We start from the raw sequence: 16,485 nt of genomic DNA on the forward strand, positions 1-16,485 counted from the left end.
AGACCATGTCTGTACATGCTAGGCTCGTCAAGGCCACCTTAGTATCCGCATGTGCAAAACTGTCTTGCACCCGTCATATGTACTTATTGAATCTATCACACCCGATCATCACGAGGTGCTTCGAAACGACAAGACTTGGCAATGGTGCTACTAAGGATGAACACTTTATTATCTTGAGATTTTAGTGAGGGATCATCTTATAATGCTACCGTCGCGATCTAAGCAAAATAAGATGCATAAAAAGGATTAACATCACATGCAGTTCATATGTGATATGATATGGCCCTTTTGTTCTTGCGCCTTTGATCTTCATCTCCAAAGCACGGATATGATCTCCATCATCTTCGGGCATGATCTCCATCATCGTCGGCGTAGCGTCAAGGTCAATGGCGCCGTCTTCATGATTGTCCTCCATGTAGCAACTATTACAACTACTTTGAAATACTACTCAACATGAAATTTAAAGACAACCATAAGGCTCCTGCCGGTTGCCACAATACAATAATGATCATCTCATACATATTCATCATCACATTATGGCCATATCACATCACCAAACCCTGCAAAAACAAGTTAGACGTCTCTAATTTGGTTTGCATATTTTACGTGGTTTAGGGTTTTCGAGAGAGATCTAATCTACCTACGAACATGAACCACAACGTTGATACTAATGTTTTCAATAGAAGAGTAAATTGAATCTTTACTATAGTAGGAGAGACAGACACCCGCAAAGCCTCTTATGCAATACAAGTTGCATGTCGAACGAGGAACAAGTCTCATGAACGCGGTCATGTAAAGTTAGTCCGAGCCGCTTCATCCCACTATGCCATAAAGATGCAAAGTACTCAAACTAAAGATAACAAGAGCATCAACGCCCACAAACCATTGTGTTCTACTCGTGCAACCATCTATGCATAGACACGGCTCGATACCACCGTAGGATAACGTTGCATAGAAAACAAAAATTTTCCTACCGCGAACACGCAATCCAAGCCAAGATGCAATCTAGAAGACGGTAGCAACGAGGGGGTATCGAGTCTCACCCTTGAAGAGATTCCAAAGCCTACAAGAGGAGGCTCTTGTTGCTGCGGTAGACGATCACTTGCCGCTTGCAAAAGCGCGTAGAAGATCTTGATCACGATCGGTTCCGGCGCCACGAACGGGCAGCACCTCCGTACTCGGTCACACGTTCGGTTGTTGATGAAGACGACGTCCACCTCCCCGTTCCAGCGGGCAGCGGAAGTAGTAGCTCCTCTTGAATCCGACAGCACGACGGCGTGGTGTCGGTGGTGGTGTAGAAGTCCGGCGGAGCTTCGCTAAGCTACGCGGGCAATATGGAGTGGAGGAGCAAAGCTAGGGTTTGGGAGGGGGTGGCCGGCCACTCAAGGGGGGCGGCCAGCTTATGGTCTTGGGGTGGCCGGCCCCCTCCCTTGGCCCCTCATTATATAGGTGGATCCCAAGTGTTGGTGTCCAAGTCTTCGAATAAGACCCGAAACCAAAACCTTCCATAGGAGGGGGAAACCTAGCCCAACTAGGACTCCCACCCAAAGGTGGGATTCCCACCTCCCATGTTGGGGGTGGCCGGCCCCCTATGGTGGAGTCCACTTGGGACTCCACCCCCACTAGGGCTGGCCGGCCATGGAGGTGGAGTCCCTTGTGGACTCCACCTTCCTTGGTGGTTTCTTCCGGACTTTTCTAGAACCTTCTAGAACCTTCCATAGAACCTTCCGCGACATTTTATTTCACATAAAATGACATCCTATATATGAATCTTATTCTCCGGACCATTCCGGAACTCCTCGTGATGTCCGGGATCTCATCCGGGACTCCGAACAAATATTCGAACTCCATTCCATAATTCAAGTACTACCATTTCAACATCCAACTTTAAGTGTGTCACCCTACGGTTCGAGAACTATGTGGACATGGTTGAGTACTCACTCCGACCAATAACCAATAGCGGGATCTGGAGATCCATAATGGCTCCCACATATTCAACGATGACTTTAGTGATCGAATGAACCATACACATATATTACCAATTCCCTTTGTCTCGCGATATTTTACTTGTCTGAGGTTTGATCTTCGGTATCACTCTATACCTTGTTCAACCTCGTCTCCTGACAAGTACTCTTTACTCGTACCGTGGTATGTGGTCTCTTATGAACTCATTCATATGCTTGCAAGACATTAGACGACATTCCACCGAGAGGGCCCAGAGTATATCTATCCGTCATCGGGATGGACAAATCCCACTGTTGATCCATATGCCTCAACTCATACTTTCCGGATACTTAATCCCACCTTTATAGCCACCCATTTACGCAGTGGTGTTTGCTGTAATCAAAGTACCTTTCCGGTATAAGTGATTTACATGATCTCATGGTCATAAGGACTAGGTAACTATGTATCGAAAGCTTATAGCAAATAACTTAATGACGAGATCTTATGCTACGCTTAATTGGGTGTGTCCATTATATCATTCACACAATGACATAACCTTGTTATTAATAACATCCAATGTTCATGATTATGAAACTAATCATCTATTAATCAACAAGCTAGTTTAAGAGGCATACTAGGGACTTCTTGTTTGTCTACATATCACACATGTACTAATGTTTCGGTTAATACAATTCTAGCATGATATATAAACATTTATCATAAACATAAAGATATAAATAATAACCACTTTATTATTGCCTCTAGGGCATATCTCCTTCAACATAGACAACAGATAATGGACTCCTCTTTTATGCATAAGCATGTAACAACAGTTAATAATTTTCTCATATGAGATTGAGGATATATGTCCAAAACTGAAACTTCCACCATGGATCATGGCTTTAGTTAGCGGCCCAATGTTCTTCTCTAACAATATGCATGCTTAACCATAAGGTGGTAGATCGCTCTTACTTCAGACAAGACGAACATGCATAGCAACTCACATGAAATTCAACAAAGAGTAGTTGATGGCGTCCCCAGTGAACATGGTTATCGCACAACAAGCAACTTAATAAGAGATAAAGTGCATAAGTGCATATTCAATACCACAATAGTTTTTAAGCTATTTGTCCCATGAGCTATATATTGCAAAGGCGAATGATGGAATTTTAAAGGTAGCACTCAAGCAATTTACTTTGGAATGGCGGAGAAATACCATGTAGTAGGTAGGTATGGTGGACACAAATGGCATAGTGGTTGGCTCAAGTATTTTGGATGCATGAGAAGTATTCCCTCTCGATACAAGGTTTAGGCTAGCAAGGTTATTTGAAACGAACACAAGGATGAACCAGTGCAGCAAAACTCACATAAAAGACATATTGAAAACATTATAAGACTCTACACCGTCTTCCTTGTTGTTCAAACTCAATACTAGAAATTATCTAGACCTTAGAGAGACCAATTATGCAAACCAAATTTTAGCATGCTCTATGTATTTCTTCATTAATGGGTGCAAAGTATATGATGCAAGAGCTTAAACATGAGCACAACAATTGCCAAGTATCACATTATCCAAGACATTATAGCAATTACTACATGTATCATTTTCCAATTCCAACCATATAACAATTTAACGAAGAAGAAACTTCGCCATGAATACTATGAGTAGAACCTAAGGACATACTTGTCCATATGCAACAGTGGAGCGTGTCTCTCTCCCACACAAACATTTATTCAAACAAAAACAAAAAACAAAAGCACACAGACGCTCCAAGCAAAGTACATAAGATGTGACCGAATAAAAATATAGTTTCAGGGGAGGAACCTGATAATTTGTCGATGAAGAAGGGGATGCCTTGGGCATCCCCAAGCTTAGACGCTTGAGTCTTCTTGATATATGCAGGGGTGAAACAACGGGGCATCCCCAAGCTTAGAGCTTTCACTCTTTTTGATCATAGTATATCATCCTCCTCTCTTGACCCTTGAAAACTTCATTCACACCAAACTTCTCATAAACTTCATTAGAGGGGTTAGTACATAATCAAAAACTCACATGTTCAGAGGTGACACAATCATTTTTAACACTTCTGGACATTGCTCAAAGCTACTGGAAGGTAATGGAACAAAGAAATCCACCCAACACAGCGAAAGAAGCAATGCGAAATAAAAGGCAGAATCTGTCAAAACAGAACAGTCCGTAAAGACGAATTTTTAATAAATACTTCCGTTGCTCAGATCAGAAAACTCAAAACTAATGAAAGTTGCGTACATATCTGAGGAACATGCACGTAAATTGGCATATTTTTATGATTTTTCTACAGAGAAAACAGCCCAGATTCGTGGCAGATAGAAATCTGTTTCTGCGCAGAAATCCAAATCTAGTATCAACCTTCGATTAGAGGCTTCACTTGGCACAACGAAACACAAAACTAAGATAAGGAGAGGTTGCTACAGTAGTAAACAACTTCCAAGACACAAATATAAAACAAAATACTGTAGCAAAATAACACATGGGTTATCTCCCAAGAAGTTCTTTCTTTTTAGCCATTAAGATGGGCTCAGCTGTTTTAATGATGCACTTGCAAGAAATAGTAGTTGAAGCAAAAGAGAGCATCAAGAGGCAAGTATGAAACAAATTTAAGCCTAACATGCTTCCTATGCATAGGAATCTTGTAAACAAACAAGTTCAAGAAGCATAATGCAACAAGCATAGAAAAACTAGACAAGCTCAACTTCAAGATTTTAAGCATATAGAGAGGTGTTTTAGTAACATGAAAATTTCTACCACCATATTTTCCTCTCTCATAATAACTTTCAGTAGTGTCATGAGAAAACTCAACAATATAACCATCACATAAAGCATTCTTATCATGAGTCTCATGCATAAAATTATTACTCTCCACATAAGCATAATCAATTTTATTAGTACTAGTGGGAGCAAATTCAACAAAGTAGCTATCATTATTATTCTAATCATCAAATATAGGAGGCATATTGTAATCATAATCAAATTTATCCTCCATAACAGGTGGTACCAAAAGACTACTATCATTATAATCATCATAAATAGGAGGCAAAGTATCATCAAAGTAAATTTCTTCCTCAATGCTTGGGGGACTAAAAAGATCATGAAAACCAGCTTCCCCAAGCTTAGAACTTTCTATATTATTATCAACAATGGTGTTCAAAGCGTTCATACTAATATTACTACCAGCATGCAAATAAGATTCCATAGGTTTTTTAATTTTCGCATCAAACAATCCATGTTTTAAATCAGGAAATAGCATAAGAAGCTCATTTTTGTCCATTATGCCAAACTAGTGTAAACAAGAAACAAAAAGATGCAATTGCAGGATCTAAAGGAAATAGCTTTGAGTACTTACAACGGCGGAAAATAGCTTGGTAGCCGAGGTCCGGAGTGTGAGTACCTTTTACCTTTCCTCCTGCAACGGCGCCGAAAATAGCTTGATGTCTACGCCCTCCTTTTCCTCAGAGATGTGTTGGGCCTCCAAGAGCAGAGGTTTGTAGAACAGCAGCAAGTTTTCTCTTAAGTGGATCACCCAAGGTTTATCGAACTCAGGGAGAAAGAGGTCAAAGATATCCCTCTCATGCAACCCTGCAACCACAAAGCAAGAAGTCTCTTGTGTCCCCAACACATCTAATAGGTGCACTAGTTCGGCGAAGAGATAGTGAAATACAGGTGGTATGAATAAGTAGTAGCAACAGCACCAGAAAAGTGCTTTGCCCAGGACAGTAAACAAGCAGTAGTAACGCAGCAGTAGTAACGCAGCAGTAGTAACACAGTAAAACAGTAAACAAGCAGTGATAGCAGTATTTAGGAACAAGGCCTAGGGATCAGACTTTCACTAGTGGACACTCTCAACATTGATCACATAACAGAATAGATAAATGCATACTCTACACTCTCTTGTTGGATGATGAACACATTGCGTAGGATTACACGAACCCTCAATGCCGGAGTTAACAAGCTCCACAATTCAATGTTCATATTTAAATAACCTTAGAGTGTAAGATAGATCAATAAGACTAAACCAAGTACTAACATAGCATGCACACTGTCACCTTCATGCTAAGAAAGGAGGAATAGATCACATCAATACTATCATAGCAATAGTTAACTTCATAATCTACAAGAGATCATGATCATAGCATAAACCAAGTACTAACACGGATGCACACACTGTCACCATTACACCGTGCAGGAGGAATAAAACTACTTTAATAACATCACTAGAGTAGCACATAGGTAAATTGTGATACAAAACACATTGCAATCATAAAGAGATATAAATAAGCACTTCACTATGCCATTCATAACAGTGAATAAGTATTCTGTGAAATATAGCCTAAGAGACCCACACGGTGCACACACTGTCACCTTTACACACGTGGGACAAGGAGTCTCCGGAGATCACATAAGTAAAATTCACTTGACTAGCATAACGACATCTAGATTACAAGCATCATCATATGAATCTCAATCATGTAAGGCAGCTCATGAGATTATTGTATTGAAGCACATAGGAGAGAGATGAACCACATAGCTACCGGTACAGCCCCGAGCCTCGATGGAGAACTACTCCCTCCTCATGGGAGCAGCAGCGGTGATGAAGATGGCGGTGGTGTCGATGGAGGAGCCTTCCGGGGGCACTTCCCCGTCCCGGCGGCGTGCCGGAACAGAGACTCCTGTCCCCCAGATCTTGGCTTCGCGATGGCGGCGGCTCTGGAAGGTTTTCTCTGGTTTCGTCGAACGTGATAGGGTTTTCGCGACGGAGGCTTTAAATAGGCGGAAGGGCAGCCTCGGAGGGGGCCTGGGGCCACCACACCATAGGGTGGCGCCCCCCCCCCCCCCTCTGGCCGCGCCAGGGTGTAGTGTGGGGCCCCAGGGCTTCCCTCTGGCGGCTCTCGGGTGTTCCGGATGGTTCCGGGCAAAATAGGAACCTGGGCGTTGATTTCGTCCGATTCCGAGAATATTTCGTTACTAGGATTTCTGAAACCAAAAACAGCAGAAAACAGGAACTGGCACTTCGGCATCTTGTTAATAGGTTAGTGCCAGAAAATGCACGAATATGACATAAAGTGTGCATAAAACATGTAGATATCATCAATAATGTGGCATGGAACACAAGAAATTATCGATACGTCGGAGACGTATCAATATCCCCGAACACAAGGGAGTCATTGCCGGAGGGCCCGTTAGTGTTGGGTAGGTATACGGGGCACTAGCCGGCATCCTGTGATGATGGCTGCCAGAGTCCTCTGTCTCTTCAGCGATAGACAAGTGGCCACTAGGCGGACCATGACATTCACTAAAAAAAAGTCGTTATCTACCACGGCCAAAAATAATAGGCTAAAGGGGTGTTTTTCGTGGTTAATGAACCATAGCCGATGAAATGGGTTTTGTGGTGCATATCGCATCGCCAAAGGATCTAGCACACATTTTTCGTTCCGTGGCAGATGATGGGCCTTTAGTCATGAAAAATCGAACTGTTGCAAACGAGTTTTCAGGAAGACGTTGATTGCTGATGCCATGATGCCATGCAAACTGATACGTGCCAGACGTCGTTAAGTGTGTACAAATATGTGATAGATAACAAACCTACACGAGGCTTGCTACGCCTTAAGTAGTTCAGAACATCTTAATTAGGTCGATTGGGCTCTAAAGGGAGCCTTAATTAGGTCGGCCCATCAAGACCTCTATGCTTAATGGGCCGATCAAGACATATACTTTTAGATGGGCAAGCCAATCAAAACATTTGTGCTTAATGTGCCAGCCCATCAATATCTATGTGTATGAAGACATATGTGCTTAAATGGGCTAGACCATCAAGACCTATATGTATAAATGGGTCGGTCTACATGAGGCCCACCACGCGTAAGTGGCCCGGCCCAGCTAAGGCCTACTAAGTCTAAATGTGTCATCCCACGTAAAGCCTCTTAAGGCTAAATGGGCAAGCTTAACAGCGGCGTACTATATTATTAGCGCCAGCCCGTTTAAGAGTGTCTAACTCTTGTTGAGTGAGCTTGTTTATGGTTTTACTAGTTGGTCCGTCCAATGTAAATCCATATAAGGTCTACTAAAATTAAATGGCTCGGTCAATCATTAGCCATTATGACTCGATCCTCTTACTGCTCTCGTCCAGATGAAAAAAATCTAGAAACACTTTGTTTTACCGAGCAGATACGCACGACCCATCCCAATTACAATCCTTTAATAGGCCATTAGTGTTTCTCGTTGTAGCAGGTTTTTCCTTTCAAAGTTTCGTTTAGCCTATTAAAAGCCGCCCAACAATGGTTGGTACTTCATTTAACCAACATTTTAAATAATAAATTAAGCTAATTATTATTACCAATAAAAAATTATGGAAATATTACATGGCAGATTGTCAATACAAATATAGCTCCTGGTCAACATGTGTGGGCAATACGCCTCCTTAGTCGCGGTGTGAATGTCACGCACCGCGGCCTCTTGCGCCGCCGCCTCGACCATCTCCAGCACCTGTGAGCCACCTCGCCTTCGCACTCGAAGCCAACCACCTCCTCATCGGCCTACTTCCAAGCTAGCTCCATGGCCCGCACCTCGACCTCCTCGTCAGAGGCCTGCAGGAAGAGAACGAGGCACATCTACCTGATGGCGCTCCAGGTAGCAACCTTATGGCGAGGCATAGATGGTTGGCAGTTGGTGGCGCTTGGGTGGTGATCCTCACCGCGCCGGATGGCGTTTTTATAGACAATGGTCTGGGTGGGAAACGGCCGGACGGGCGCGCGATGTTCCGGCCGTTGGCGGGAATCCACCACAGCCCGCGCGCGGAAACATGAGCCAACGACGGTGGAAACCAACCGGATGCACGGAAGCCGGCGAGGGGTTTGGCATTAACATCTTATCGTTATTAGAGGCAAAGCATCAATCCTTGACAGCGGGTGGGGGAGGTCAACATGCGTCAGGCCGTTAGGCGTACCCTGCGACATAAACCCTGCGACATAAACGGACCGTGACCCATTATCTATCCGCGAGCCGACACATTCAAACCAAAACGAACAACTTGGGTCGCCGTTTTGGGTCGCCAGCCTCATGGACAGTGGCGGAGCCACATATAGACCTGTGTAGTCATATGACCACACAGATTTTTGTCAAATTCTTTGTCTGCTAGTAAAAATCATGTCAAAAATATTAAAAATACATGCATTTGACATCACAGATTTAGAATGACAACACACCGCCACTGCTCGTGGAGATGCCTTTACAACGCCGATTAAGATGTACCGACCGGGGGAAGGCCCAAGAGGTATACAAGAGAGGCTACAAGAGCAGAGCAATCCTGAGTGGCCGCAGCTTCTCCACTCTAAGTCTTCTTTTTCACAACCAAGTCACATCATTAGTTCATCACCATGGGTGGATGTGTAGGTGTTGCCGGAGAAGTGGATGATCCGGTAGAAGAGGTGGCGAGCGAGGTGCCTCCCGGATTAACGGCGCAGAGGTGCGTTGCTTTCCAATGGGAACCCGATGGCAAGTACCTGCGCTACTCGCGCCAGGGCAAGGAGGAGGGAGCTGTCACCGACGGGTTGCTCCAGCTAGACGGCGAGGACGTCACTAGCCCTCACACACGGTTCTTCCTGGAGCCTTCCAAGGAGCACGACGGCCAGCGGCTCCTGCACGTCAGATGCTGCTACGACAACAAGTACTTGGCGGCGGTGCAGGGACCCCATAGCGGCGGCGGCGCCTGGATCATCGGAGCCACCGACGAGGCGGAGGAGGACCTGTCCAAAGCGACGTGCACGCTGTTCAAGACGACAGCCAGCGACCGGCGTCCCGGCTACGTCAGGTTTGTCCACGCTCATCTGGGGATGTACGCGTGCATGTCCGAGCAGACCCTCCGTCTCTCCTTGCAGGAAGGAGACGGACTAGACGCGGCCAGTGGCCATGGCGACATCATCATCCATGATCTATCGCGGAGTCTGGTCTTACCTAGATACCTCGTTTTCAAGGGCGACAACGGCATGTACCTCCGCCCGCGGATCATCGGGCGCCAAAAGTACGTGCAGTTCTCAGCAGCAGGTGCCGCCGACCAATCATTGGTCAACACCGTCCACGGCAACCAGGACGGGACGTTCCGTGTGTGGTCGAATCACTTCGGCAAGTTCTGGCGGCGCAGCCCCAACTGGATCTTCTGCGACTCGGACGCCGCCGCCGCCGCCGGGGACGTAGACACGCTCTTCAGGGCAACAAGATTCGGCAGCTCCGTCGCGCTTCAGAACCTCGGCAACAACTGGTACTGCAAGAGGTTGACCACGGAAGGCAAGAACAACTGCCTCAACGCGGGCGCTCCGACTATCACGGCAGACGCAAGGCTACGGCTGGAAGAAGCCGTTGTCTCTCGCGAGATTTACGATGTCGTCTTCGACCTCTCAGGAACCAGAGTATACGGGAAGACCAGTGTCGTCGGCATGGCGACCGCCTCTGCTCACAACGACGACACCGCCTCCAGCACAACGGCTGAGCTCACGCTGGAGTGCAGACACACGGAGAGAAGGACCTGGGCTTCGAGTGTCACAATGAGCCTCGGCGTCACGGCCAAGATCCATGCTGGCGTTCCCCACGTCGCGGCCGGCGGGAACATGGAGGTTGCAGAAGATGAGCTGAGTGGGTTGTACAGCTGGGGATCATCCATGGAGAAAGAAACACGCAAGGATGTCGCCTACCAAGTCACCGTGCCCCCAAAGACGAAGGTAACCGTGACCATGGTAGCAACCAGAGCGTACTGCGACGTCCCCTTCTCCTACAAGCAAAGGGACACGTTGTTCGATGGACAGCAAGTTACTCATGACATGAACGATGGCCTCTACACTGGTGAAAATTGCTTCGATTTTGAATATGTAATAACCAGCCAGGAAATGATCTAATTCGGTCTTAACTATGTCGTCGCCCAATGATCTAAGGCAGGTGTATTTTTTCCGAATTTTTTGAATCTTCAAAATGCTGATTTTCAATTTTACTAAAAATGGGCACCATTGAGCCCAAGCTCCATTTGTCCACACCCACCTACACACTTCTTTCAGTGCACCAAAAATTCGAACAACAATATCTACATATTCTAGTACAAAAGTTAATGTTTGAGGTATATATGTTGTGTTATTTGAAACAAACTAAAGATAAAATTGATTACATTCACATATATTTGCTACCACTTTACTTTTTATAGGCCGCATACTATAAGTTTTATCACTATGCAAAGAATCAAGGACTTTATTCTCAGAGTTACAATCCTACTTGAAGAAATCACACAAATTTATCATATGTAAGAACAATATTAAGGCAACCTCTTCGCAACGAATGAATCAAGGATTTAGGCAGCAGCCTAGTTCATCTCAACAGTCAAGCTTACATCAACAGCAGTATCTGCAATCAGGAAGTTCTTCTGAGATTGGAGAAATGATGAAGTTGCAGAAGGAAATGTTCAGTGGAAGACAGGATTCTATGAAAGTGCAGCCAGAATTGTCAGACAATGCAACAACTAACTGCTTGTATATCAAATTTGCAAGTAAATCCAGAAGAGAACGAATTGCCAGTTCAAACTTTTTTTTCGAGAAAACGCAAAAAGCATTTGTGTTTCATTTCATTGAAAAGATAGAATGTTTGAGGTTACATGCCCCCTAAGAGGCGACACAATAGAGAGCCAAAACAAAAACATCACCAAGTGACAAAGTTTTGCCAGCTCAAACTGAAGTTAATCTTAAACAGTGTGGTGTTATTTCCTCTAGTGAATCTATCACTACAAGAAATGGTAAATCAATCGAGCCACTGTTGAAAATTCCTACAAAATTTCCTTGTGTACCTCCACGGACGAGAAATTCAGTTCAAACATCTCTACAAAAGGAAACTGAAGAAAAAGACAAGGAGCCAGAAACAGTTATTCTTTGAGGTTCTAAAAAAACCAATTTGCACATCTGAATGTACAAGTGCTCTATACATGGAATCCACCGTCGAAGGACGATGGGGTGGAGAGGGCTCCGCGGCGGCGCTTCATGGGAGGCGGTGAGGCGCAGGCTAAGGACGTCGGGCGGCATGGCTGCGATGGCCGTGGCCTGATGCATTTCGCTGGTCGTCATGGAGGAGTGGGTGGAGCGTGGCGGCCTTCAGCCCCGGCGGCGGTTCGGCGGTGGCGGCGATCTACGCATGATTTGAGTCCTCTTGGCCCCAATCGACGCAGGATCCATGGCTTCGCCAAGCCATCGTCGGTGCTCCGTGCCGCCTTATTCTTCTCTGGTGATGACCTGTCGGAGGCCACTCTACCTTGATCTGGCTGGAGTGATGAATTCAAGAAAGCTCTGCCGGCGAATGGAACAATGCATCTTTTGCCTGGAGTTTGCTGGATCGAGTGGTATTCGGTCGCGTGCACCATGCTTTTATTCCGATCGTTTGGTTCTGGAAGGAGCGGCGCGAAGCTTTATTCTGTGTTGACATCAAGTGACTTTTTGTCCATGGTGAAGTCAGAAGAAGGAATATCATGAAGGCCGGATTGGAGGACTAGCTAAGAGAGGTTCAAGTCTCCGCGATGTTGAGGGACTTGCTTGACGTTCCGAGCTCCGCAGCAGTGGTGGCGGCAGCACAGGTGAAGTTCAGAGTCCTACCTTTCAGGGTGAAAATCCAGGATTTGGCCTTAACTGGTTGTGCGTGGCAATGACCTTGTTGGAGGCATTGTTTTGAGAGCGGGGACTATCTTCAGGGTGAAAACTTAAGATCTCTGGTCGAACGACGACAGGGCTGGTGCACCGTTCCCTTCTTGGAGGCGTCGCTTTTGGAGAGTCTGTATTTCAGGTGTTGTATTGGTGGTGGATGTATTGTTGTTGCTAGGTCTGGAATGTTGTAGCGAGACTTTTGTTTCTTAGTTTTATTTTCTTTTTTTTGGTTGTGAGCATCTGTACTGCCATTAAGATGTTGCGTTGTTGCAGAGGCTGGGTGTAATTGGTATATTTTGATATTAATATATTTCCTTTATCGGAAAAAAAACAAGAACTTTTTATTTGTGTGTAGATTTCAACATAATTCGGCGTGGCCCTATAACAATTTGACCATTGACAACCGTTACTGAAGGGCCTTCCATGATGCAAGGAGAGGCATAACTAAATCCCACCCGAAAATCACATTAGGTTGCGATGTTCCCAACACCCTAGTGATAATACCACTTTTGTGATGTGAGCTATATTACAAAACTGGGTATTGGTCTGAGTGGTATTTCTTAGCCACTTGTCCTCCAAATCTTCAAGCCATCCTTAAAACAAATGATCCAAAGTGGAGAAATGTTTCTTCGTCGCCATCAACATTACCAAAAGTACGAATCCCCCGGTTTCCAATAAACCTCGGAGATGGTCTTTGAGCCAATGTACTTTCTCCTTAGGATTCTTTACGATGCCACATCCTTCGTAAAAAGCTTGAAAACCCATTTACTAAGTAGGGTTGTGTTTTTTAACTTCTTGATCTTGAATGCCAAGACCATCATGATGTTTTTGATGGCAATGCACATTTTATTTGGCTCGTCTATATTTCTTTTTTTCTTTGTCTCCTTGCCAAAATAATCTAGATCCGAAATAATCCAAAAAAAAATATTCATGGACTCCTTGTCAAAAGAACCTAGATCCAGAATAATCTGATCTATATAAGCTTTTGGAACTTTGAAAAAAGATAGCATGTGTATTCAATTGATAAGAACCGGTCTTCTGCCAACAGAAAAGGAGCTTGCCTTTCCAACTTCTCAATTTGTTTTTCTGGACGCTTTGGACATTTAAGAGTCTAAGATAATGAACTAGAATTCCCAAATACCTAATAGGGAACTAACTTGGTCACAACCGAATAATTCAGTGCATTGAGCGGCAGCTCACGGTGCTTTACTAAAGTAGAACAATTCACTTTTATGAAAATTTATTTTGAGACCCTAAAGCTGCTCGAATGCCGAGAGTATTATCTTCCTATTATTAACTTTCTCGAAGAGAATGGTTTATCTGCATATTGCAAAAAAAAGAGTGGCCACCATCCACTAGGTGTGGCACCACTCCCGCAAATTGAGCTAAGTTTTTCAAACGCTATCATGAAAGTCACCATATCTGCGAATTTTTATCAAAAAGGACAACCCTCCCTAATTCATTGACAAAAATGACCACCTGTGAGTAGAATTGACAAAAAGGACCACCTCCGGTGTGGCGGCAGAGCCCCTAGGCGACACGTGGACGATGCCGCCGCACAGCCTGAACCTGCCGTCCCTCTAGGTGGCGGCACGTTAGCCCGTAACCCCCCGTCAAGCCGCCGTCGACCGCCGCGGGCCATGCCGCCGTTGCGCAGGGCGGCATGCTTGCGTGGCACATGCCGCCACACGTGGTGGAGGCAGGCCTCGAGCGGGAATCCTCCCGGCCGGCCGACCAAGCCTGGTGCACTGATTTCGAAGCGACGAGGACGTGAAGCTGTCGGAGATTCCCGCTCGATACAGAAAATTAATCACCGAAAGCGGCCTATTTGCATAGGAATTATGTGCTGATACAGCAAGTAGTGTTAAATGATGAGGTTGGTTCAGATATGGTGCGATCCTAACGAAAGCTAACCAGCCTTGTGTTACACGAAATAGATAGATAGATAACCATTGGAGGTTGTTGTATACCGTGTAGTCTTAACCATTGTAATCCTAACCTCATAAGTACTATAAATATACATTGACAGGCCGATGCATAGTCACGGCACAAACCAATCTATCTTCTCTGTATTGCTGTTTTATATGGTATCAGAGCCAACACTCCCACACGACATCCATGGCTCCGACCACCACGCCGCCCACCATGCCGATCAATATCGCGGCCACGCTGAGAGCCGCCATCTCCATCAAGCTTGATCAGGAGAACTACCTGCTCTGGAAGGCCCAGGCTTTACCTGCTCTCTACGGCAACGATCTGTTCGGTTTCGTCGACGGCTCCAACTCTGCGCCGCCAAAGCGCATCGCCGCCGCTGTCGGGAGCTCTGACCAGATCGACAATCCTGAGTATGCAGCCTGGCACAAGCAGGATCAGCAGGTCCTTAGTGGCCTACTCACCTCCCTCACTCCTGCCGTCCTCGGTCACGTCCAACTCCTCAAGACGTCGAAGCAGGTTTGGGAGGCTCTGGATCGGACCTTCGCGTCCAGGTCCAAGGCGCGGACCGTGCAACTTCGCACTGCGCTGGTGAAGCCGAAGAAGAGGGACATGTCGATGTCTGCTTACTTCCACCACACCAAGAAGATCGCCGACACGATGGCGACCATCGGCAACCCACTCGGGGACGACGAGATCGTCTCCTACATCCTGGCTGGTCTAGGCGAGGACCACGAAAACTTCACCACATCGATGACCGTGATCGCCGCCAATGAAGACTTCACGCTGAGTGACCTATACGGGCATCTGACCGCGTACGAGCCGCGGACCGACGGGCGCTCCTCCGGCGGGCACAACGACACGGCCTTTCAGCACTCCGCCAACAACACCTACCGTGGCGGCGGGGGCAGAGGCTTTCAGCGTGGAGGAGGTGGTCGTGGCCGTGACGGAGGCCGCGGCAACGGAGGAGGCCGCTACGGCGGCTACAACGGAGGTGGCTACAATGGTGGCGGCTACAACGGTGGCAGCCACGGCGGAGGCCGTGGTGATGGCTCTGGGCGCGACGGTAATGCCCAGGGCGAAGGACGAGGACGTGGTGGCAACAAGTCGACGTGCCAGATTTGTGGCGTCTACGGCCACGATGCTCTGAGGTGCTACTCGCGCTTCAACCACGCCATCCAACCCGAGACCTCCAACCGTGCCGCCAACTACACCAACATCAGTGACGGCTACTCCAGCGACCCGAACTGGTACTTGGACTCCGGCGCCACCGACCACATGACGAACGACATGGAACGCCTGCACGTCCATGAAAACTACAGAGGCAACGAGCAGATCCAAGTTGCCAATGGTATGCACATACCCATCTTACATGTTGGTGAATCTTGTTTACCCAGTTCAACTCGTAATCTCCGTTTATCCAATGTCTTGCACTCTCCTCATATTAGCAAAAATCTGCTTTCTACCCATAAGCTTTCTAATGATAATGCTTGCTTTGTTGAAATTCACCCTGAATCCTTTTTTGTTAAGGACCTCAAAACGAAGGCAACCCTGCTCCGCGGTAGAGCTCACGGTGGTCTGTACCCAGTTCCTCCATGCCATCCTCATCACCATCCACGTCTTCCGCAAGCTCATTCCATCGCCCCATCCAAGGAACTGTGGCACCGACGGCTTGGACATCCTGCGCCACCCATCGTCCAAGCCATTCTTCAGTCAAATAAGTTAGGTCCTGTTGAGAATAAAGGAGTGCCGCATGTATGTGACGCATGCCAGCAAGCAAAACTCCATCAGCTGCCATATGCAGCCTCTAGTCGAAATTCTACTTCCCCTTTAGAACTTGTCCATACGGATGTATGGGGTCCAGCAATTAAATCTGTTGGCGGGTTTCACTATTATGTTAGTTTTTTGGAT

At 46.2% G+C, this 16,485-nt stretch overlaps 1 protein-coding gene across 1 annotated transcript; it reads left to right on the forward strand.

Annotated features, from left to right (window-relative positions):
- Window positions 1-9,240: 9,240 nt before the first annotated feature.
- On the forward strand, window positions 9,241-10,953 carry LOC127348486 (uncharacterized). The gene has a single exon (XM_051374502.2). It carries the CDS (start codon window positions 9,355-9,357, stop codon window positions 10,864-10,866), a length of 1,512 nt encoding a protein of 503 aa, XP_051230462.1. The 5' UTR covers window positions 9,241-9,354; the 3' UTR covers window positions 10,867-10,953.
- The last annotated feature ends 5,532 nt before the right edge of the window (window positions 10,954-16,485 follow it).

Source organism: Lolium perenne, chromosome 1 (assembly GCF_019359855.2).
Source record: "Lolium perenne isolate Kyuss_39 chromosome 1, Kyuss_2.0, whole genome shotgun sequence".
NCBI lineage: Eukaryota > Viridiplantae > Streptophyta > Magnoliopsida > Poales > Poaceae > Lolium > Lolium perenne.

Excerpts from the sequence above, each read along its gene's own strand:
- LOC127348486 (XM_051374502.2), top strand. The coding sequence starts at position 9,355 with ATGGGTGGATGTGTAGGTGTTGCCGGAGAAGTGGATGATCCGGTAGAA.